The 25,200-nt window shown below is 44.5% G+C and overlaps 1 protein-coding gene across 3 annotated transcripts in view; it reads left to right on the top strand.

Moving 5' to 3' along the window:
* The window catches only part of LOC132384734 (natural resistance-associated macrophage protein 2-like), a 132,879-nt gene that overhangs the window by 67,589 nt on the left and 40,090 nt on the right, over window positions 1–25,200 (top strand). For all 3 annotated transcript variants that reach the window (XM_059956156.1, XM_059956155.1, XM_059956157.1), the window contains exons 7-13: window positions 3,821–3,891; window positions 11,162–11,229; window positions 13,272–13,427; window positions 15,644–15,802; window positions 18,071–18,157; window positions 18,633–18,752; window positions 20,136–20,285. In XM_059956156.1, coding sequence (XP_059812139.1) covers window positions 3,821–3,891; window positions 11,162–11,229; window positions 13,272–13,427; window positions 15,644–15,802; window positions 18,071–18,157; window positions 18,633–18,752; window positions 20,136–20,285 — 811 coding nt within the window. The remainder of the gene's footprint in view (window positions 1–3,820; window positions 3,892–11,161; window positions 11,230–13,271; window positions 13,428–15,643; window positions 15,803–18,070; window positions 18,158–18,632; window positions 18,753–20,135; window positions 20,286–25,200) is intronic.

Below are 25,200 nucleotides of genomic sequence, written 5' to 3'. Positions count from 1 at the left end.
CAGGATTTTTCTAATGTTAGGACTGTAGGATGCTGATAAGACCCTATGAAGAGATGTTAAGATACTGCTATTCTTTATCCAGTCCTTGTTTTCTTTGTCCTGGGAGGGTTTGAGGATACTTTATGTCTGAACTATGCTGTAGGTCTGGAGCATTTGATGAGACAGTAGAAGAAAAGAGCTTTACATCATTGCAGCTGTTCTGCGAGCTTCTGATGATGGGGCAGAGTAACAAAAGCTTTGTGATGGGTCTAATTTGTCCTGACCCCTGTCCTGGGAGCATTTGATAGATTGTCCTGTACCTCCTGGGAATGGGTGTGACCTATATCTCACTGGGGAATGTTTGATGTTAATGCATCCCTAGCCTTGGTGAACACAGAAAGGCTTCTTGTATTTTCTGAGACTTTGGAAAATATAAAGTGTCAGATTTATTGTGTCATTGCGTATATTTTAGTATTCTCTAAATGTGCAGTACTCTGATCTGTGTCAAAAATGTTGTGATACTGATACAGGCATTGGTGCTGATCGGGGAACGGACTGCCATTCAATCATATAGCGCTAAAATGTTGTCTTTAGTTGTCGCACTTTCTGACTCAAGAAAATCTTGGGATCACATCTGACAGGCATGTAATTTAGGGCAATTCTGAGGGAGTGCTGTACTGTTAAAAGAACAACTGCACAGCAAATTGAGGTCTCTTCTGCACACAAATATGCAGCTTTGTTATTGAAAAATGCTGACAGTTTTAGTAGTGTCCCAGGCCAACGTTCTGACCTCGGTAAACCCATCAAAGAGAATTTGATCTGTTCATTTGATGTTTCTAGAAGCATTCTATGCGCAAATTGGCTGCTCTGTTATAGCAGCAACTGTACTGCACTGATTATAAAGTTCTTTGAGAGATTTTTAGGGGCATTATAAGGCGCTATATCATTGCAAATTTGCTTTCAAGCACTAATGGCTGTACTGCATATGTTTGTGTTTCTAGCTTTAAAAGTTGCAACAACAATTCTATTTTTCTGTAACCTATAAAATGTCATCAGATATTTTGTGCTCTGGTTGATATTGCATCAGTTCTGACCAACATTATAAGCCATTTGCATTCCTGACAGGTTGTGTGCTCGGAATCAAGAGACACATACTAGTATGTAGATCCTGGAATTAATGACAAACAAATTATTTCTGATGAAATAAAACTGTGGAAGCTGGCTATTTGCTCCACTGACTCGGGCTATATGCATATTTTTCTCTCCATGTAAACCTCGATGTAATGGCATTGTCCTGTTCATTTCATAATAGTCTTATAAAAATGAATTTAAAGGCAGAAAATGCTGGAAACACTCAGCAGCTCAGGCAGCATCTGTGGAGAGGGAAGCAGGCTTAACATTTCGGGTGGGAGACCCTTCATTGGGGCATTATATGTTTTTAATTCAGGTTTCTTATACCTGCAGTTGTAAAGTACCAAAAGTGAATGTTGTGAACAAGATTTGCGTAATTACAAAAAAAAGCGCAATAGAAGTCCAGTTGAAAGATGTGTGTCACTTTGTTTAAAGATATTCAATATTACGTTGTGCAAGATAGAACATAGAGCAGTACAGTACAGTTCATGGCCTTCTGTCCATGATGTTGTGCTTACCTTTCAATCTACTCCACGATCAATCTAACCTTTCCCTCCCACATAGCCTTCCATTTTTCTTCCATTCTTGTGTCTATCTCAGAGTCTCTTAAATGTCCCAAATCTATGCCTCAGCCACCACCTTGGCAGGACGTTCCATGCACTCACCACTCACTTTGTTTTTTTAAAAAAACAAACTACCTCTGATATCCCCCTATACAGTACTTTTCTCCAATCACCTCAAAATTATGCCCTCTCATGTTAGCCATTTCTGACCTGGGAAAAAGGTGCCGTCTGTCCACTCTATCAATGCCTGTTATCAACTTGTACACCTCTATCAAGTGTCCTCTCAGCTCCCTTTTGCTCCAAAGAGAAAAGCCCTAGCTCTCTCAACATATCCTCATAAGACACACCCTCTCATCCAGGCAGCATCCTGGTAAACCTCCTCTGCACCCTCTGGAAAGCTTCCACATCCTCCTTATAATGAGATGACCACAATATTCCAACTGTGCACCAATCAGAGTTTAAAGATCTGTAACATTACCTCATGACTCTTAAACTCATTTGCCCAATTAATCAAGGCCAACTCACTATATGCTTTCTTAACCACCCTGTCAACTTGTGTGGCAACTTTGGAAGATCTATGAACATGGACTCCAAGATCACTCTGTTCCTTCTCATTGCTAAAAAGCAAATAGTCTACTATAACTGTAAGTGGAGATTGTTATTTGTTGTTGTTCAGCAGCTGATTCACGTATTCTCCTGATGCTGCTGTGCTGCTTTTGTTACCTTGCACACACTTTATTTATGATATGTAATAATTTTACTGTATGTGTGCTGAATAAGTGTAAGACAAAGACTACTTACACGTAGCACATAAATTGAAGGTTAGAAATGTTGACGATCCCAAGCTATCTCATTATACATACCAAAACCCAAAAAAATCCAAATATTTCCAGCCCCAAGCATTTTGGATAAGGGGTATTCATCCTGTATTATCTTTCTTGAGCAATGGGATAACATTTGCCATATTCCTATCTGCTGATGCTATTACTCTGTCCAGTGAGGATGTAAAGATCATTGCTAAAGTTGCAGTGATTTCTTCCCTTCCTTCATGTAGTAGCCTGGGATATATCCTGTCCTACCTTGGGGACTCTTCTATGCTAATGTTTTTCAGAAGTTCCAACACATCTTCTTTCCTGACATTGACATATTCCAGCATATTAGCCTGTTCCATGCAGTCCTCACAAATGTCAAAGCCCCTCTCACTGGTGGAAACTGAAGCAAAGAATTCATTAAGGACTTCCTTTGCCTTCTCCAACTCCTCTTCTATCCCTGATCTCTAGATATCCCCTTGTTCTTCGTGTACGTATAGAATACAGTGCAGTTTTCCTTAATCCTTCTTGCTAAGGCCTTTTCATGTCGCACTGCAGCTCTCCTAAGTCCATTCTTCAGCTCCTTCCTGCTACCTTGTAACTCTCCAAACCCCTGTCTAATCCTTGCTTCATAAACCTTAAGTACCCTTCTTTCTTCCTCATGACTAGATGTTCAACTTGTGAACCATGGTTCTTTCACTCTATCATCTTTTCCCTGCCTCAATGGTACAAACCTATCCATAGTCCCATGGAGACACCAGGTAATTTAGATGGTTCGTTTGTTTAATTTCATATTTTATCATATTTTTACAAGTATTGTGACCAGATTCTTGATTTAAAAGCAATGTACTGTATATTTCACTTGTGTATGTGGTTGACTCTAAATTGTGCTCCAAAATGGTGTGCCAAGCCATCCATTTGTCAAAAAAGTGACTTGTTATGAAGACAGGCAATAAACGCTGCCTTGGTCAATACTGCTCATGTCCTGTCAGGATGGAATAAGTTCTTAAATTGAGGATTATTAGCTGGGTGATGCCAAGTTTGTGTTTTGATATCTAGTAGATACTAGAAGTGGGGAGTGGGGGGAAGCTCAGGGAAATGAGTTCTGATATTCTGGAAGGAAAGAAATTGCTCACAGTAATGAGGGATAATTAAACATTAAATGGAAGTGCTGTACCCAGCCTGAATGCAAATTTATTGGAGGAATATTGTGTGGAATGCTGTGACATATCCTGCCACAGGAAAAGGGATATTCTGTAAAAGTATCTTAACAATGTTGCTCACTGTAATTTTTCTTTTTTTGAGTAAATGTGTTCTCTTCCCTTTTTGTGTGTTTAGGATTCCCCTGTGGGGCGGAGTGTTAATTACTATTGTAGACACGTTTGTGTTCCTGTTTTTGGACAAATATGGTAAGTTGACAGACAAAATGAAAGACAGCAACTTGTAGAGTACAGGGTGGAGGGACTAACTGTAAGCTCTGCTTGAAAATGATCAAACACCATTTAATGAAGGAGCAAATGATAGATTATGAGGTGAGGAGTTGGGCGAAAGTGTCGGCATGTGTGTAGCCGAGCGTGCCGTGACAAACTGAGCGGAGGCTGTTGGAGAGAGATTGACTGAGATGGAGTAAGGTGGTGTTTAGGAGTCAGTTGATACAGCATGGAACGATAGGGGGCGGTTGGGGTCTGATTGAGTATGGGATGGGGATGGGTGTAGGGGTTTTTCAGGAATTGACAGGATGAGTTACTTGGGAAGTAACTTGCTGAATTTCATGCTTTGGTGAGTGATTGGTGACAGTGGGTCCTAGTTCTTGACTGAATCTGCTGGGGAGTGACTGAACGGTAGTATTTTACAAATAGACTAATGGGAAACAAGCATAACTGGTGTGTCTAGTAGACTGGAAATGCACGCTTATCCACTAGTTTGGAATTATGATGTTGATGTGCATGTTGGCATTATGAACATTTTGTGCTATAGGTTTGAATGAGTCCTTTTTCCTGCCTCAGTTAAGAAATCATTGCTTGTTGAGTTTCAGGGCTTGTCCAGTTCCCTCAATGGGAGACAACAGGATCTACTGAGCTCCACTAAACCGAGAGTGGGATTGGAGGGAACCAGGAATCGAGCTTCCATTTCATCAGATAGTTAGTGGCACTTTGCACAGTGGTGATCTTAATAAAGAATTAAGATTTAAATTCAAGGCAACTGACTGAATGGGACTGTGTCTGAGGCTTAGTCTTTCATGGTATTGTCATTGCTCAAAAGAAATGAGGACCTCAGGGAACCGGAAAATTACCGAGTGATCTTTGATTCATTGGCTGTTTCAGTTTGGTCATTCTAGGCATGCAGTAATTAGAAAGCAGCACGTTGGGCTTTTTCTCCTGAGAACTAAGCAGGACAGGCAATGACTTTATAAAAGGACTTCAAATGCATGTGCTGGCTGCATTATTCAGTACCCCTATGCACCTGCTTGTTAACACCAATATCTAATCAGCCAATCAATACATAAAAGCATGTGGACATGGTCAAGAAGTTCAATTGTTGTTCAGATCAAACATCGCAATGAGGAAGGAATGTGACTTTGACCATGGATTGATTGTTGGTGCCAGATGAGGTGGTTTGAGTATCTCAGAAACTGCTGATCTGGGATTTTCACGCACAATGGTCTCTGGAGTTTACCGAGAATGGTATGAAAAATGAAAAAACATCCAATGAGCAGCAGTTCTGTGTGTGAAAACGCTTTGTTAATGAGAGAGGTCTGAGGAGAATGGCCAGACTGGTTCAAGCTGACAGGAAGGGCAACAGGTAGCCACATGTTACAACAGTGGTGTGCAGAAGGATATCTCTGAACGCACAACACATCAAACCTTGAAGTGGATTGGCTACAGCAACAGAAGACCATAAATGTACGGGGGTACAGTACTTAGTAAGTGGCCACTGAGTGTATGTTACTTTGATTCTGAAAGGATGTTTATTAAGCCAGTTAAACAAAGCTGAAGGAGCCAGCAGCAATGGTTATACTTAGTTGAAGCTTTATCCAGATTGTTACTCCCAACTCTTGAATCTGTGTTGTGGTAATTGAGAGACTCACTGAGCCAAGCCCTTGAGGAAGAGTTGTGGGGTATTTGTTCACTGTTTGTTGGGTGATGTCACTAGCATAACATCCAAACTTCAGAAGACATGGATGAAGCTTCAACTCTGGACATTGAGAAAGTATTTTGATGCTGATGGACTAATCTGTTTCATGGGTCCTTTCCTCCATTTGGATTACTCAGTGGCATACAGTGGTGAGCATTTTCCCCACCCTTTTCCCTCTCTTCCTCCCAAAGCAGAAGGAAAATCTCAGTAGTTTAAAGTTATCAGTTTAAAGAACACTGTCCTTCAGGTCTATGCCGACAATGCAGGGGGCATCTTCGATTAATCCACAGTGAGACCAAGGAAGTGGCAGATAAGACACAAGTCTAAGCCGTTAGCATTGTAGAGTATTAGCTGGGCAGCTCAGGTGCCTCACTGTCATGATTGAACATTTGTTGACCAATAACCCTGGAATGTGGCACTTGGGCATTTAAAGTAGCAGATGTCTAGCTGCACTTGAACTCCTTTCCTTAGGTTCAGCCACCCCGATGGTACATATGTTATGACACCTGCTGGAAAGCATTGCACATAGTAGAGAGGTATGGCTGCTTAGTAGAGAGGCAGGAAACTGTTACTGGATCTCCATGTCTCCAGCTTTTGGAGCTACCACTTGATGTGTTTTGTGTAGCCCTGATCAAGGTAGTGGTTAAAGACCATTGGTCCCCACTGGGTGAAGCTGAACTCAACAGTGAAGCAAGACGTCAACACAATGCTGAAGAAATCCAGAGTACTTCAGTGTGAACACTGCAGGAAGCAAGCAGATCATTTTGGAACAGTTGGTTGCCAGTGCAATACAGCTTTCTGTGTGCTCTCCTCCATATGGAAAATGCAATGAGGAAGTCAGGCCTGTATTCTGATGATTGAAAGCCTGCTGTTCGTTAAAGGGAATGGACTCTTTATGCAAATTAATTTGAAGGAGCAGTTTCCCTTTAAGTTCCTGTTTTGGACTGAAGGTAGCCTTCCCTTTAAATATCAGGTTTAAGTAGCAGAATCAATGGGTGCCTGTCCCAATGTAGAAGAATGCAGTTGGGATTAACATAATGTCTGTGCTAAAGAAAACACAGAACACATTATTTTTCTTTTGCATCCTCTGCAGAATAGACAAAAAAAAAGCTTTGGCCTTTTACTTAGCATACTTTTGGAGCGCAAAAATGCTGCCTTTATTTCATATTTCATTTTGGAAGATATCTTGCCATGACAGATGACTTGCAAAATCCTTGCACATTGCACAATGCTGGCATAGGTGCTTTTGGGGACTTGCTACCCTGTTCATAATTGCACGTTTCCAAGGCAGTGTGAACCGAGAGGTGACAGGTGGTGCAGCACCTGTTACAATATGAAATATTCTGCTACAAGTCTGTGTAAGAGACTAGTGAGTGCCATTTTTGGGACAAGCTGGTAAGTAACATTTATTTATTATCTTTCCTTGACTGACCACAGTGTGAATCAGTAATAATATCTCCCCTTTGCTGACAACACCTTGAAGGTGCATGCATAGCTCACTGCTCTGCCCTCATGACTGTGCAGCTGGGCACAGCTCAAACACAATCTATAAATTCACCGATGACACAGCTGTTGGCAGACTCTCAGATGACAAGAAGGTGGTGTGCAAGAGTGAGATAGATCAGCTTGTTGAGTGGTGTCACAACAACAACCTCACTCTCAATGTCAGTAAGACCAAGGGATTGATTGTTGACTTCAGGAAGGGAAAGTCGAGACAACACATGCCAGTCGTCAATGAGGAGCCAGCAGTGAAAGGGGTGAGCAGCTTCAAGTTCCTGGACGTCAGCATCTCAGAGATCTACCTTGAGACCAACATTGACGCAATCACGAAGAGGACATGCCAGTGGCTTTACTACATTAGGAGTTTGAGAAGATTTGTTATGTCATCAAATTTCTTTAAATGTACAGTGGAGAGCATTCTGACTGGGTGCATCACCGTCTGGTGTGGAGTCTCTAATGCAGAGGGTCACAAGAGACTGCAGAGGGTTGTAGACTCAGACGGCTCCATCATGGGCATGTTCCCCATCATCGAGGACATCTTAAAGAGGCGGTGTCACAAGAAGGTGGCATCCATCTCTATCCAGGGTATTCCCTCTTGTTACTATCATCGGGGAGGAGGTACAGGAGCCTGAAGACCCACACTCAGTGATTCAGGAACAACTTCTTCCCCCTCCATCAAATTTCTGACCAGTCCATGAACACAACCTCATTATTCCTTTGAGTTGGGCATTATTTATTGTGTAATTTATAGTAATTTAAGCCCTTGCACTGTACTGCTGTCACAAAGTAGCAAAATATCACATCAGATGTCAGTGATAGTAAACCTGAGTGTGATTCCGATACTTTATCTCTGAAACATTATGGCATAACCATGGTACACAGAATATTTTCTGTTGTTTCCTTTGCAACCATGGTGTTTAGATTCATTGTTAATCTTTTATTAATCCTCCTACAGATTCTTTGAATGGTGATGTGGGAAGAGAAGTAGAATCAAAACTTGACATAGCATAGCATTTTTCAACTAGAACTATACCCATCATAAGAAGCCACATAGACCCTTGCACGTTAGTGAGTGTAGGTAGCAAATCTAATGAAGGAATTCTGGGCACTTGACCATTCTCATTGGAGGAAAGGAAGAGTAAACATTTGTTAGATTGAGAGCTAATAATGTATATCAGCTATATGGGCAAGAGATTTATATCCTGGGTTTGCATTCAGATAGAAGTTACTATCAGATCGGCATGGTAGCATAGTGGTTAGCACAACACTTTACAGTACTGGTGAACTGGGTTCAATTCTCACCGCTACCTGTAAGGAGTATGTACGTTCTCCCAATGAACACGTGAGTTTCCTCCGGGTGCTCCAGTTTCCTCCCACAGTCCAAAGACGTAATGGTTGGTGAATTGGTCATTGTAAATTGTCTGGTGATTAGACTAGGATTAAAATGGAGGATTGCTGGGCAGCATGGCTAGAAGGGTCTTTTCCATGCTGTATGTAAATATTTTTTAAAAAGGCAACGTCTGTTCAAATTCACAAAAATGTACTGCTGAGTATGTGCATTTGATCTCCATTCAGTTAAGAAGCGATGTTGCTTAAATGGAGATCGCTGTGCAAAGTGTGACATCTTTAGGACTATCTGTAGGAAGACCTGAAGATGTCTGAGCATTAAAGACTCTAATTAGTGCCATTCACATGTTAGGAATGCTGTTGCAAGAGTCTGCCTGCCAGATTTTGCTGGTTAGGTGATTGACAGTGGCATTAGACCTTGCCTACTGGCAAGACATCTAAAGAACTTATTTATCCAGCTTGCTTATTAATCAGGTGGAGTATCCACAGATCCAAACGCAACAGTGCTGGAGTAATCTTGTTTACAATTTTAAGGGTTTAAACTTTGGAGTCAAAGTAGCAATTTTTACATTTCTAACAAGCATCAAATTTGTTGTTGGGAAGATGGATAGACAGTGCTGAGGAGGACTGCAAGAAGTTGTAAGGAGCATTAGTGGTTCAGTGGTAGAACTCTCACCAGCCACATGAAAGGCCCGGGTTTGACTTCCAGCTGACGTATAGTTTTGGGGTGACACAGTAGTGTAACGCTATTACAACTCCAGCGACTCGGGTTCAATTCCCAACCCCTCCCCCACTGTCTGTAAGGAGTTTACACATTCTCTTCGTAACTGAGTGACCCAGTTTCCTCCCAAGTTCCAAAGACCTGGGTGGGTAGGTTAATTGGTTACATTGGTGAAATTAGGTGGCACAGGCTCATTGGGCTATGCTATATCTCTAAATAAATAAAAGTTGCAAGCAATAAATGCAAAATGAATGTGAAAGTGGGAAGGGAATTCTGAAACAAAAGCATGAAATGTTGCATATTGATGTGAAAAATATGATCACATTAGAAAGCTATCAGATTAGGATGTGGATCTCTACCTCCCTCTGCAATTGGAACTTTGACTTCCTCATTGGCAGACCTCAATCAGTGAGGATTGATAACATCTCCTCCTCAATGACCATCAACACTAGTGTACCTCAAGGCTGTATGTGTAGCCTACGGTCTGCTCACTATATGACTGTGTGGCTGAACTCAGCTCCAATGCCATATATAAATTCGCCAACGGCATCAGTGTTGCTGGGAGAATCGCGGGTTGTGATGAGCCAGTTTACTGGAACAAAGTAGATTCCAGCTGGAGTAGTCATTGTTGTTGCTGGCAGAGGGCTTGCAAGATATGTAGGCTCTCATTTCCTTCTCTAGCTGCCCATGAGTGATTCCTGAACCCAAAGGTCAGATGGTGACAGACAGACAGATTGAAAAGGCCATCCAAGTCTGTAATGGCAACTGTCCTTGCTTTGACTGTGGTGAAAATAGTGCCCCTGGAACTTTGTGTCTCTAGTGTAGGCCTGTCCACAGTGAATGGTTTCATGTTCGGCTTCCAGAGAATATGTGCTATGTTGTGCTATCTGATTCTCCAAGGTGCCTCTACCCATTGACCATATTTTTGCTGCTGATGCCCTCATATACAGCAAGGCTGTCATTATAGCTGTTGCTTCTTGCCATGAGAGGTTGAAATGGGTTTGAGGGCAACTTGTAACTCAAAAAGGATATGCAAGAAAATGTTTAGAACTTTAGCAGAATTCTCAAAAGTTCATGAAAGATTTTAGTATAGTGGACAGGGAGTGCTTCTATTAGTAGGGCGTTGTAAAACTTGATCATCTTACATTTGATGGCCTCACTAAGAAATCAGTGAATTCAGGACAAATTTGTTTACCCTATCAAGTGGCGAGAGTGTGGACTGTCTGCCAAAGAGGGTAGTTGAGAGAAATAGAACTAATGCATCTCAGGGGAGGTTGGGTAAGTATATGAGGGAATGGAGGATAGAGTTAACTGAGCGTGGATGGGAGGAAGCTTGTGTGTTCATTAACACTGGTACAGACCTCTTCTGTACTATATAAAAACCACTGAGCAAGCTTCAGTGAAGATGCACCTTCAAATAAAGCAATGGATAAGTAGTGTGCTGCACTAAAAGTTAGACTCTGCCACTAAAGCACACGACAGCCTAGCATTAGGGTTGATTTGGGACCAAGCTAACCAAGCAAACTGAACAGTTATTTCACATGAAATTTAGTCTAGGGTCTTACTTTGGCCAAGTTTCTATTTTTAATATGATTCTGCTTGTCTCTATTGCTCATTTTGACCTGAAAGAATACACTTTGTGGAATTCATTGTGCTAGGAATTGGAATTGGTGTATTATTGTCACATGTACTGAGATGCAGTGAGTTATCTCATAAGGTCTTCAATTCTCTGGCAAGTCCAGAGGTGGAGCTGTTTCCCTAGCTCCAGAAGACCAGAATATGCTAATGCTTATGTTGCTTACCAGTCAGCACCATCTGGCCCAATGTGTCTACAATGTTCTTTAAAATTGATCAAAGTGTAATGAGGCATTAGAAGGTTGTAACCTCCAGGTAATGTACAAGTCACTACATTTCAGAATAATGTGTTGCTTGTGAAGTGCTTTATAAGTATTACTAACAGAAAACTTCTGCTTCAGGTTTAAGGAAACTGGAAGCCTTCTTTGGATTTCTCATTACAGTTATGGCTGTCACATTTGGATATGAGGTAAGAGTGGGTGAATTTGAAGTATTGGAAGCTTTTTGATTTGCAGGTATTTTGGACTCTGTGCAATTTGAAAAAAACAAATGCCCACTTTCCTCTTTGAACTCCCTTCCTCCATCTTAAATGCCCTCTAGTAGTAAACATTTCAACCCTGGGAAAAAGATACCAGCTTCCTACCCCGTCTATGTTTCTCATAATTTTATAAATTTCCATCAGTTCTCCCCTCAGCCTCCACCGCTCCAGAGAAAACAACACAAGTTAATTTCCTGACACTTGAACTCAATGCCTCAACTAATAAAAACAAGCATGCTGTACACCTTCTTTACTACCCTAGCTACTTGCATTGCCACTTTTAGGGAGCAATGGACTTGGAAACTAAGATCCATACGTACATCAGCACGGTTAAGGATCCTACCATTAAGAGTACTTTCCCTTTACATTTCCTCTCCCAAAATGCAATGCTTCACACTTGTCCTGTTTAAATTCCATCTGCCATTTCCCTGCTTATTTTACCAACTGATCAATATTATTCTCCTCAGTATTCTCCGCTTAGATGCAAAGTTTACTTTTCTCCTGGCTTGAGTGAACAGAATGAGCCGTTAGCTTTCCAGGGTAGAGATGAGGGGACGTTTCTTCACCAAAGGATGATGAGCCTTTGGGGGTCACTATCCAAGAGGACTGCGAAGACTCAATCACGGAGTGTACACTCGGTGGCCACTTTATTAGGTACACCTATACAGATGCTTATTGAGGCTACAAAAACCATGTACAGTTGTGGTCCCCCCCACCCCATTTAATAAAGGATACAGTGGCATTGGAGTCTATCCAAAAGACATTCAGTTGGCAAAAGTGTCACAGTTTTGAAAAGATTTGGTTGATTCCCAGCCAAGAGATTTATTTTGTTCGGGACTGAAAGTATATGAGGATTGAAAATGGGTGAAATACAGAGTTCCAAATTTCCCTACCCAGAGTACAGCCACCAGAGGAACTATGATAAATAGAGAACACCTTTAAATGATCTTATGCACATCATGGCACTCGCTCTCTTATCTTTTATACTCAGAAACACACAGACTTTGTCTGTAAGGAATAAAAACAAGAATAGATCATTCTGCTCTGTCATTCATCAAGATCAGAGCTGATCTTTAACCTTAGCACCATTTTAATGCACAAATCCCATGCCTCTCGATTCTCTTGATAGAATTACTCGTTTTGTCATACACTCTGTGGTCACTTTATTAGATACGTCCCGTGTATATGTTCGTGATCTTCTGCTGCTGTAGCTCATCCACTTCAAGGTTCAACATGTGCATTCATAGATGCTCTTCTGCACACCACTGTTGTAACGTGTGATTATTTGAGTTACTGTCACTTTCCTGTCAGCTGAACTAGTCTGGCCATTCTCCTCTCACCTCTCACATTAATGAGGTGTTTTTGCCCACAGAACTCATGTTCACAGGATGTTTCTTGTTTTTTTTTTTGTTTTTGGCACCGTTCTCTATAAACTCTAGAGACTGTTGTGTATGAAAATCCCAGGAGATCAGCAGACTCTGAAATACTCAAACCATCCCATCTGACACCAACAATCATTCCATGGTCAAAGTCACTTAGATCACTTTTCTTCCCCATTCTGATGTTAGGTCTGAACAACAACTGAACTTCTTGACCATGTCTGCATGCTTTTATGCATCGAGTTGCTGCCACATGATTAGTTGATTAGATATTTGTATTAATGAGCAAGTATACCTAATAAAGTGGCCACTGATTGTGTATCGCCTTATCGCAGTCATTGCATATCCATCAAGAGGAGGTAATCTGGTGCAATGCAAAAGTGCTAGAACATTAATCAACATGGACGTTAGAAGCCACGTGGAACTGTGTCTATCTTCAAAGCCGTGATCTTTGTCTAATATCTAACCATGTGGCTTCTCAGAACTGGTCAGGGCTGTGTTTGAAAGGGTGTACTATCAAGCATGCACAGTGCATCTTTTACAGTACAGAAGTTGTTTGGTACTTAACTATTTGACTGTTTTGACTGTCCACAGTATATAACTGCAAAGCCTAACCAGGGGCAATTGCTAAAGGGGATGTTTATTCCCTACTGCCAAGGCTGTGGAACCCGCCAGTTGGAACAGGCAGTTGGAATCGTTGGAGCCGTAATCATGCCACACAATATCTACCTGCACTCTGCCTTGGTCAAAGTGAGTATTGTGTGTGTTCGTGGGCCTCAAACTGTTCAGTGGTTTATTTCACATTTTAGGTCATTTAAACTTGCATGGAGGCAAGTTACTGAGCAGCATTTCTAATTTGTCAGCAGTGCTAGGGAATGTGTGGTCTGGCATGTTGTATTTCTTTTTGGTCTGGCCTATCTTGGTACTTTTCAATACACTCACCCACATGAGGTCATATGTTGAGATAATGAAGTGATAAAAATGCTTCAACTGACACAGCAAAGGACTGTTTACATGATTTGGTGCCAAGGAAAAATATATTTGAACTTGCTCATAACTCAGGAGCCATTGGATGCATCTTGTTATGGCCACCCTCTGAGACTAATCTCTGGTGTACTAGAGATTTTTATAATCAAAATAGATTTAAGGTACTTTACCTTGATTTGCCTCACAAAAGTTAGCAGTGCAAAGTCAAAGGAAATTTATTATCAAAATACATTTATGTCACCATATACTATCTTGAGATTCATTTTCCTGCAGGCATTCACAGGAAAGTAAAGGAATACAATAGAATTTATGAAAATATACATAAAGACCAACAAACAGCCAATGTGCAAAAGAAGACAAATCGTGCAAATAAAAATAAATAAGTAATACAGAGAACATGAGTTGTAGTCCTTGAAAGTGAGTCTGAAAGAATGGCCAACATGAGAAATGAACCAGCAGTTGCCCTTAATGGCTTTTGACACCTGCTGAAGGTGCAGACAGGAGAGCGGAAAGTAAGATCCAACTGTTCACCGGTAAAGGTGTCAAACTCGAGCTGATTGTCATATGCACGAGTAATTGTACGCACGCACACACGCGCGCGTACTGTGAAGGCAGACTCTGGAAGTCTGCAGAGCAGTTTTGAGCCCCTTACCTAAAAAAGATATCCTGGCACTGGAGAGGGTCCAGAGGAGTCTCACAAGAATGATCCCAGGAATGAAAGGCTGGAAACAAAGGTGCTAGTGCATCTCAGCGGGTCAGGCAGCATCTATTATGGAACGAAATTAGCAGTCAACATTTCGGGTAGACATACAGGTAGATTGGGAAAATCATCCCAGAAAAAGCAGGATCTCCCAGTGGCCACCCATTTTAATTTCACTTCCCATTCTCATTCCAGTATGTCATTCCATGGCCTCCTCTACTGTTGAGCTGAGGCCACACTCAGGTTGGAGGAACAGTACCTTATATTCTGTCTGGGTAGCCTCCAACCTGATGGTATGAACATCATTCTGGTAATGCCCCCTTCATCAGTCTCTCACCTCATCTCCTTGCCTGCCCATTGCCTCCTTCTGGTGCTCCTCCCCCCTTTTTTCCATGGCCTTCGGTCCTCTCCTATCAGTTTTCCAGCTCTGTACCTCTTTCACTAACCAACTTCCCAGCTCTTTACTTCATCCTTCCCCCTCCCGGCTTCACCTATCACCTTGTGGTTCTCTCTTCCTTCCCACCACCTTGTAAACCTACTCCTCACCTTTTTTTCCCTCCAGTCCTGCCAAAGGGATTCGGCCTGAAACGTTGACTGTACTTTTTTCCACAGAGGCTGCCTGGCCTGCTGAGTTCCTCCAGCGTTTTGTGTGTGTCATTTGTTTCCTTTATATGTTGCTACACTTCCCTCTGGTCTTTTTTACCCCTTATCCCACCAGTCCCCATCACCCTAAACATTAATTGTTCATTTCCCTCTATAGATGCTGTCTGAACAGCTGAATTCCTCAAGATCCTTGTGTGTTGCTAACATACATATAGGTGCAATATGCAGCAGTGTCACGGACACACAGCATCAGATACACAACGTTGACAAGTAAAACATAAATATATAATTTATGCAATAAACAGCACAATTTGAACAGAAACAGCAATCTATTTTAGTGCAAAGTGTTGGAAGTGCACAGAGTGTTGCTACACTGAGGTAGTGATTGAGATTCAAGTACCAAATGGCTTAAGGGAAGTAGCTGTCCCTGAACCTGGTGGTGTGAGACTTCGAACTTCTGTATCTCCTGCCCAGTGAGAGCTGCAAGAAGATTGAATGGCCCAGATGGTGCGGATATCTACCTGTCACGGTATCCTCCTCAGCTTATACCTCAGAAACACACTGGCATTATTTAAAATGTCTTTCATTGTTTGAAATGTGTTTCATTCAGTTGCTCTCTGAAATGCTGGAACTAATAATCTCTAGCTCTCTCTCTTTCTTTCCCTCTCTCCTTCAGTCCAGGGATGTGAATCGAGCCAATAAGAAGGAAGTGAGAGAGGCGAATCGTTACTTCTTCATCGAAGCGTGTCTGGCTTTGTTTGTGTCTTTCCTCATTAATGTCTTTGTGGTCTCGGTGTTTGCAGAAGCTTTTTACAATCAGACCAACGCACAAGTGGTAAGTGAGCACACTCCATCTCAGGTACATCTTTAAAAGGGGTGTTCCCAAATCCCAGCATTCGGCACTGAAGTAGTGCATGCCATTTAAGCTCTGCCAGTAGTTTCCTCCAGGAGCCACACTGTCTGATTTCCCCTCTCCCAGTGTCTGACCACATCTTTTAATTTCACAGTAAGGCTATTTCCACTCGTTTCACATCCCGTTCCCCTAACCACCCTATGTATTCTCATCGCCATCCATACTTTCTAATCTCATTCTCCACAGCCTTTATTATCCTACCCAGACACTCTGCTTTCTCCGCATACCCTCTTATTTCCTTTCACCTTTTGTCTCATTCCCAAGACAATTTAATGTCCTCCAATAATTTAATTCCACTGTTTCCCCTTGTGCCCTACATCCTTTAATATTACACCTGGTCCAAGCCCATTCTTCTGACTCCCCTCATAACTATATTCCACGCATTCCTATTCCTCTCCTATCATGAGATGTTCAAAATTGCACATGACATAGCCTCTGGTTGCCTTTTGGTCTGTGCGCTGCTCCCTGCCACAGTCAGTCTGAGGAACCTGTGGAGCAGACGGGCAGAGTTCAGATTGCTTTAACTCTGACATCACTATTCTCCCTCACTAACCTTTTGAAAGTGACATCGACGTTTTTGTATGCACTGTGCACAGCTTGCAGGTGCTGTGTGTGTCAACACTATTCAGTCCCAAAAAGATATTGTCCTGCCCCCCTCCCCAAAATTAATTTACCTGTTTTTTTGTCATTTTACCAACAAACCAATGCCTTTAAAGCCTCAGCATCACATTCTTGTTTTTAGATTCTAGACCTCTCCAAATGAATGCTAACATTACATTTGCCTTCCTCACCACCGACTCAACCTACAAGTTAACCTTTAGGGAATCCAGCACAAGGACTCCCAAGTCCCTTTGCATGTCAGAATTTGAATTTTCTCCCCGTTTAGAAAATAGCCCATACTTTTATTCCTTCTACCAAAGTGCATGACCGTACACTTCCGGGCACTGTGTTCCATCTGCCACTCCTTTACCCATTCTTCTAATCTGTCTAAGTTCTTCTGTAGACTCCCTGCTTCCTCAACATTACCTGCCCCTCCACCTATCTTCATATCATCCACAAACTTGGCCACAAAGCCATCAATTTCATCATCCTAATGATTGACATATAATGTAAAAAGAAGCGGTTCCAACACAGACCCCTGTGGAACACCCTCTACATCCTTGTGATAAATTCAAAGTAAATTTATTATCGAAGTCCCCATACACTACTTTGAGCTTCATTTCCTTGTAGGCAGTTCCAGGAAAATAAATAAATGCAATTGAAACCTACCGAATGTTGAAAGGACTAGATCGGGTGGATGTGGAGACGATGGTTCCTATGGTGGGGGGTATCCAGAACTAGAGGGCACAGCCTCAAAACTGAGGGGTGACCTTTTAGAACAGAGATAAGAAGGAATCTTTTTTTGGCCAAAGAGTAGTGAATCTGTGGAATGCTCTGCCATGGACTGCGGTGGAGGCCAAATCATTGGGTATATTTAAAGTGGAAGTTGATAGTTTCCTGATTGGTGAAGGCATCAAAGGATATGACAAGAAGGCAAGTGTATGGGGTTGAGTGGGATCTGGATGGGCTAAATGGCCTAATTCTGCTCTTTTGTCTTATGGTCTAATATAATTTATGAAAAAAATTGTACATAAAGATTAATCAACGTGTAAAAGAAAACAACACATCGTGCAAATAATAAAAAAAAATACTGACAAAATGAGTTGTAGAGTCCTTGAAAGTGAGTGTAGGTTGCAGAATCAGTTAGAGTTGAGGTGAGTGAAGTTATCCACTCTGGTTCAGGAGCTTGATGGTTGTAGAGTAATAACTGTTCCTGAACCTGGTGGTGTGGAAACACGCCTTGTAAATGTGCTCAGTGATGGGGAGAGCTTTGCCTGTATCCGTGGCATTTTGTTGGCTTTACAGTTCCTGGGCATTGATGTTTCCATACCAATGCTGAGCAATGTCATTGAGTACTATGGATGTAACATAAATGCATCTTAGTCAGTGACTATTCAGACAAAAGGGCTCACAGCAGCATGCCAACAGAGAGGATAGAGTTAGGAGAGGAGTAGAACTTTGCTGTGTTATTGACCTGTGTCTGGCCTTAGTTGAGTACATTCAGGAAGCTTAAAAGGTGAATGATAGATATCATAGCCTATTCCTTGTATCCATCACTGACTTAATTTTTCTGTTTCTTTTTTCTTGAAGCATGAAGTTTGTTTCAACAACAGCAGTCCACATTCCAATCTGTTCCCTCTGAACAACAAGACTTTAGATGTTGACATCTATAAAGGGGTAAGTGGAGTCACTCAGAAATGAGATGCAGCCTCCTCCCATTGAATCATTCCTTACCACTGGATGGGGAAAGTCAACAGAAATTATTATTTCAAATTATACCCTAGCCTTTAAAAAATGATGTATTTCGCCTTGAGCGTGTTGGGTATTTAATTGAAGTCACCAGGCTGAAAATGAAACTTTCTTGCATATTAATACAGAACAAAATGTGTGTTTTGTTAGGAATCCCTGGGAACAGGATGTCCATGTCCAGACCTCAGGTTGTGTATCATGATCTCTTTGTGTCTCCTTCAATTTCACAAGGACGTTTGTGGATTGAATGGTCCTAATGTTTGGAAATCTCTCCCAGCATCTTTTAAATATTTGTGGCTCGAGGTGTAGAATTAAAGTATGATCATGCTGAGCAGTTAAATTGTGATGAGTGAGAACCTGGCTGTACTTAAATCAGTTAATTATCCTTTTCTTTTGATCTTAGGGTGTGGTGTTGGGCTGCTATTTTGGTGCTGCTGCTCTATACATCTGGGCCATTGGCATACTGGCTGCAGGTCAGAGTTCAACCATGACTGGAACATACTCGGGACAGTTTGTCATGGAGGTAATTTATAGTTCAGAATTTGTTTTCATTCTGAGACATTTCTTGTTTTGTACAGACCTGTGTGTGTGTTCTGGGAGTATTCAGTGAGCCAGCAAAATTAAGCACCAAGCTAGTCCTTTGTGTGTATCCGGTAGGGAGGAGGGGATGTGTATTGGATTGAAAAATATGCTGTGGTTGTATGTGATGAGTTGATAACACAAAGATGGTCAAGATGCATAAAAGTAACTAACTGGATATGAAACTCTGGGACTTCTTAAAACTAAATAGCACTGAGTATACTTGCAGTAACCTATGCAAGTAAATCAATAGCAGAGGAGAAAGTAGAAATGAAAAAAATTGGAAAGAAACTGTATTGCAGCTCAGAGTTTCATAGTGCAAAATCTGAAAAAAAAATTAACTTGAGATAATTTTTTTTTATTGGGGAGTCCAGAAAATAGGTACAGCTACGTGTGTGTAGGGTGAGTGATGTGTGTGTGTTGAGGTATGTTAGTGTGTGTGTGTAGGGTGAGTGATGGGTGTGTTGAGGTATGTTTGTGTGTGCAGGGTGAGTGATGGGTGTGTTGAGGTATGTCTCTGTGCGTGTAGGGTGAGTGTGTGTGTGTCTACGTGCAGGAGGAGTGGTGTGTGTTAGTCTTGGTGTCTGTTTTGTGTGTGCATGTGTGGTCTGTGTGTGTGCGGGGTACGTATGTGTTCATGTGTGTGTATATTGTCTCCGTCTTGCCTTCTCTCTGTCCCTCAACCTTGTTTTTTTTGCTCTAATGTATAACAAAGTATTATTTGATTTCACAAGTTCATTTAAGGTCCACTCTTTAAGGCAGGAAACAAAAAGATGAGAAATTATAGGCCAATTAGTCTAACTTCAGTGGTTGGTAAAATATTAGCGTTCATGATCGAAACAAAATATCTGCATGTATATCTGAGGATATTTGGTGCAATTTTTATGGAAAATGTTTGTATAATTGTTGTCTTTTTACACAATATTATGTGGGTGTATATCCACACCTGCTGCTTCACCAATGAATGTCCAAATTGTTTATCTTGTAGAGCTAAGTGTGGAATTTTCAGGTTTGGTTTTGCAAGCTTTTCAGACTTTGTGATACTTTCTCATACTATGCACTGGGTGATCTTTCTCCACATTATCAATGGCTGCACACTTAATAGGATTTAATTTGTGAAAAGATGCTGGGGATTTTTCAGGAAATGTTTTTGTCAGAATTATGTTTGCAAACCATGGAACCAGACTTTACTTCTGTGGAGATGGTAAAAGAGATTTACTCTGTAGCACTGATGTACTTTATCTGCCTCAAAAGTATTTGCAGTTCAATGTACAGAAAATACTCAATCACTGAGCAAGTACTCAAGCTATGTACTTTTTCCTCACAGGGCTTTCTGAATTTAACGTGGTCTCGCTTTGCTCGTGTACTCTTCACTCGATCTATTGCTATAATCCCAACACTACTGGTGGCTTTGTTCCAGGACGTTGAAAGTCTAACTGGAATGAATGATTTCCTCAATGTTCTTCAGAGTATGCAGGTGAGGTGATTCGCTTTCAAAAGAAAAGTGATAATAACATGCCTTTATAATGTAAAAAGGCAATTCACAGGTAAACAGATTAGAGGGTATCTCCATACCAGGAAGGGAAACATTGAGGTTTCATACTTAGTGATGAGAGAGCTAGGCTTTTAGACTTTTAAATGGTAACTGGGGTGGGAAGTTGTTGCAGAAAGCTGAGGGCAAGGGTGAAATGAGTGGAGCAGAGAAGTTGGGGCAAGATTCCAAAGAAATGGGGCAAAGGCAACTTAAGACTCTGCCACTCTTCTGGGGGTAAATGAGGAATGCACAGCCACTATTCTGAGGCAGTGTTATCCCCGGTGTGAAGGCAGAGTGCAAGAGGATTGGAGAGATGATCCCTAAATCTCTAGACAAAGCTGAGGAGCTGCAATTAAGATTCAACACAACATTTACACCTTAAGTGAGAACCTGCTCCCATTCTAAAGGTAACTTGTCCATGCCAATTGGACTTTGTGTCTTTCCATAAAGAAAATGGGAGCTATTTATTAAAGTCAATCTGGATGAAAGATTGCTTGATGGAGAGAGGATACTCCTCTCACTAGGATAGTTAAGAGAGTGGTCTTAGTGAATTCACTCTGGTGCCTTGTCACCTATGTCAATTAAGTTGATCTCCTTCACACACACCTCAAAGGTTTTATAAACGTCTCCGAGGACATCCCTCAGCTTCCTTCATTTCACAGTCCCAGTCTCCTTATAACTCAAGCCCTCCAGGCCAGGAAGAGAAGTGCTGTCATGACAGCGTTTTTCTTTTTAGCAGGCTTTCTTGTTTTTACGGGTTGCTAGCTCGATGCTCAACCCAGCACAGATGGAAAGCGTGCAAGGGAGCCGGCTGGATTCGAACTCGGGAGCCTTTGCTCCGAAGTCCAGTGCCGATGCCACTATGCCACCAGCCGGACAGGCCAGGCAATATCCTTGCAACAATTTCTGCACCTCTCTAGTTTAATCACAAATAAAAACTGCTGGAGCAATTCAGCAGGTCATACAGTGTGTGTGGTGGGAAGGAATTGTCAATGGTTTGAGTCAAAACCCTGCATCAGGACTGAGAGGAAAGATGAACAGTGTAAAGAAGGGAGGGGTGAGATGGACTGAGGAGCCTGCACAGTCCCTCTCTGATTGTCGTTTCTCTGATGCCGGGAGCTCATTTCTCAGCAGAGATATTGTGGCGACCCATTTCCTGGCACATCCGAACCGACTCACGATTAGATAGCCTACGGGGGTTTGCAAGCACAGAGCTTTGGAGCCTCTGCGCCATGGGGGGCAGGTTGAGGGAGGCTTAAAAGTGAGGCTGAAGATTTCGAATAAAGTTTTTTCCTTCGACTGCAGTTACCGACTCCGTGTCGTAATTTTAGCGCTGCGTGTAGCACACCGCTACAATTGGTGACCCCGACGGTCCAAACAATTTTTGGACCAGAAATGACCGACGCCGCCTCTGTTCATGCGGTTTCGTTGAAACTGCTGGGTTTCTGGACACAGCGCCCGAACCTATGGTTCCAGCAAGCCGAAGCCCAATTCCACATTCGCCAGATCACCTCAGAAGACTCCCGCTACTACTACGTGGTGAGCTCCCTCGACCAGGACACAGCGGCCCAGGTCGCGGAGTTCGTACAGTCGCCCCCGGCAGATGGCAAGTACACGGAATTCAAAGCCCTGCTCCTCAGGACTTTCGGACTCTCACGGCGCGAGCGGGGTGCCTGTTTACTGCACCTGGATGGCTTGGGCGACAGACCTCCATCGGCTTTAATGAATGAGATGTTGTCTCTCGCCGACGGACACACACCCTGCCTCATGTTTGAGCAGGCATTCCTGGAGCAGCTGCCCGAGGACATACGCCTGCTGCTGTCCGACACGGATTTCAGTGACCCCCGGAAGGTGGCAGCCCGGGCGGACTTGCTGTGGAACGCCAAAAAGATGAGCGGGGCGTCCATCGCACAGATCTCCCAGCCACGCTCCCGGCAGCAAACCAGTCCAGGCCCGGCCGCAGAGCCCGCCAACCCCCGGCCCAATGAACACTGGTGCTTCTACCACCAGCGGTGGGGCGCAGAAGCTCGCCGTTGTCGCCCGCCCTGCAAGTTCCCGGGAAACGCCAGGGCCAGCCGCCGCTGATGGCTACGGCGGCTGGCCATCGGGATAGCCTCCTGTATGTGTGGGATAGAAGGTCGGGACGCCGGTTTTTGGTCGATACTGGGGCTGAGATCAGCGTTTTACCTCCGACGAGTTATGACACCCGCAGCAGGGCACCGGGTCCTCCCCTGAGGGCCATGAATGGCAGCACAGTAAGGACCTATGGCACCCGTCAGGTGCAGCTACAGTTCAGCTCCAGCCAGTTCACGTGGGACTTCACACTGGCCGCCGTAGCCCAACCGCTTCTGGGTGCGGATTTTTTGCGGGCTCACAGCCTACTGGTCGACCTGCCCAGGAAGAGACTGGTATACGCCGAGACCTTTCAGACGTTCTCCCTGGGTGCAGCCCAGTTGCCAGCCCCTCACCTCGGCTCCATCACGCTGTCCGACAACGACTTCACCAGGGTCCTGGCGGATTTCCCATCGGTTCTGGCACCGCAGTTCACAGCGGCCATGCCCAGGCACGGCGTACAGCACCACATCCCGACCCAGGGACCACCCCTCCACGCCCGCGCTCGGCGGCTTCCCCCGGACAAGCTCCGACTGGCGAAGGAGGAGTTCCAGAGGATGGAGGAATTGGGGATCATTCGGCGGTCCGACAGCCCAAGGGCCTCCCCCCTGCACATGGTGCCCAAAGCGACGGGGGGCTGGAGACCGTGCGGCGACTACCGCAGGCTGAACGAGGCTACCACACCGGACCGCTACCCTGTGCCGCACATTCAGGACTTTGCAGCAAACCTGCACGGCGCACGGATCTTCTCCAAGGTAGACCTCGTCCGAGGGTACCATCAAATCCCGATGCATCCTGACGACGTCCCCAAAACGGCTCTCATCACCCCGTTTGGCCTTTTCGAGTTTCTCCGCATGCCGTTCGGCCTGAAGAATGCCGCACAGACGTTCCAGCGGTTAATGGATGCGGTGGGACGGGACCTGGACTTCGCGTTCATCTATTTGGATGACATCCTCATAGCCAGCAGCAGTCGTCAGGAGCATCTGTCCCACCTCCGTCAACTCTGCGCCTGACTGAGTGAGTACGGTCTTACAATCAACCCCGCCAAATGCCAGTTCGGACTCGATACCATTGACTTCCTGGGCCACAGGATTACTAAAGACGGGGCAACCCCTCTGCCCGCTAAGGTAGATGCGGTCCGCCTCTTTCCCCGACCCACCACGATCAAAGGCCTTCAGGAATTCGTAGGTATGGTCAATTTCTACCGCCGCTTCCTCCCTTCAGCTGCCCGGATCATGCGCCCCCTGTTCGCCCTGATGTCGGGTCCGAGCAAGGACATTACCTGGGACGAGGAGTCCGCCGCCGCTTTCGTTCAAATGAAGGAAGCTTTGGCGGACGATGCAATGCTAGTACATCCCAGAATGGACGCCCCTACCGCCCTCACAGTGGACGCATCAAACACGGCAGTCGGTGGGGTGCTGGAGCAACTCATCGCAAGTCGCTGGCAACCCCTGGCGTTTTTCAGCAAACACCTGCGGCCACCCGAGCTCAAGTACAGTGCTTTCGACCGGGAACTGTTGGCGCTCTACCTGGCAATCCGGCATTTCAGGTACTTCCTAGAAGGTCGGCCCTTCACCACGTTCACGGACCACAAACCGCTTACCTTTGCGTTTACGAAAGCGTCCGACCCCTGGGCGTCCCGCCAGCAACGCCACCTGTCCTACATCTCTGAATACACGACGGATGTCCGGCACGTCTCGGGTAAGGACAATGTCGTGGCGGATGCGCTCTCTCGCCCTACCGTTCATGCCCTTTCCCAAGGGGTAGACTTTGAGGCACTGGCAGAGGCGCAGCAGGCGGATGAGGAGATTCCGAGTTACAGAACCGCAGTCTCCGGTTTGCAGCTCCAGGACCTCCCCGTGGGCCCAGGTGAGAGGACCCTACTCTGTGACGTCGCCACCGGCCAGCCCCGCCCCATCATCCCGACAGCCTGGCGGTGCCGCGTTTTCGACTCCATTCATAACTTGGCGCATCCCTCCATCCGGACAACTGTCCGGATGGTTTCCAGCAGGTTTGTTTGGCACAGACTCCGCAAACAGGTCAGTGAATGGGCCAAAACGTGCATGCACTGCCAGACGGCCAAGGTGCAGCGGCACACCAAAGCCCCACCGCAGCAGTTCCATCCCGCCCACCGGCGTTTCGACCACATTCATGTGGATATCGTGGGCCCCCTGCCAGTGTCACGCGGAGCGCGGCACCTCCTGACTATTGTGGACCGGTTCACAAGATGGCCAGAGGCGGTCCCGCTCACCGACACCACCTCCGAATCTTGCACCCGAGCCCTGATCGCCACCTGGATATCTCGCTTTGGTGTACCAGCCCACATTACCTCCAACAGAGGCGCCCAGTTCACCTCCAGCCTGTGGTCAGCTATGGCCAGCCTTTTGGGGACTCAGCTGCACCACACCACTGCCTACCACCCACAGTCGAACGGGCTAGTGGGGCGTTTCCACCGTCACCTGAAGTCGGCCCTCATGGCTCGCCTGCGAGGAGCCAACTGGGCGGACGAGCTTCCCTGGGTCCTACTCGGCATCCGCACAGCGCCCAAGGACGACCTGCACACCTCGTTGGCCGAGTTGGTATACGGTGCGCCCCTGGTCGTCCCCGGGGAATTCCTACCAGCCCCAAGGGGGCAAGAGGAAGATCCCTCAGCAGTCCTGGACAGACTACGTGAGAAGCTCGGTAGCCTGGCCCCCATACCCACTTCACAGCACGGGCGGCACCCGACCTGCGTACCCAAAGACCT

This window comes from Hypanus sabinus, chromosome X1 (assembly GCF_030144855.1).
Source record: "Hypanus sabinus isolate sHypSab1 chromosome X1, sHypSab1.hap1, whole genome shotgun sequence".
Lineage (NCBI taxonomy): Eukaryota > Metazoa > Chordata > Chondrichthyes > Myliobatiformes > Dasyatidae > Hypanus > Hypanus sabinus.
Note: the sequence above shows the minus strand (reverse complement) of the source record. Positions and strands in the feature narration are given on the sequence as shown.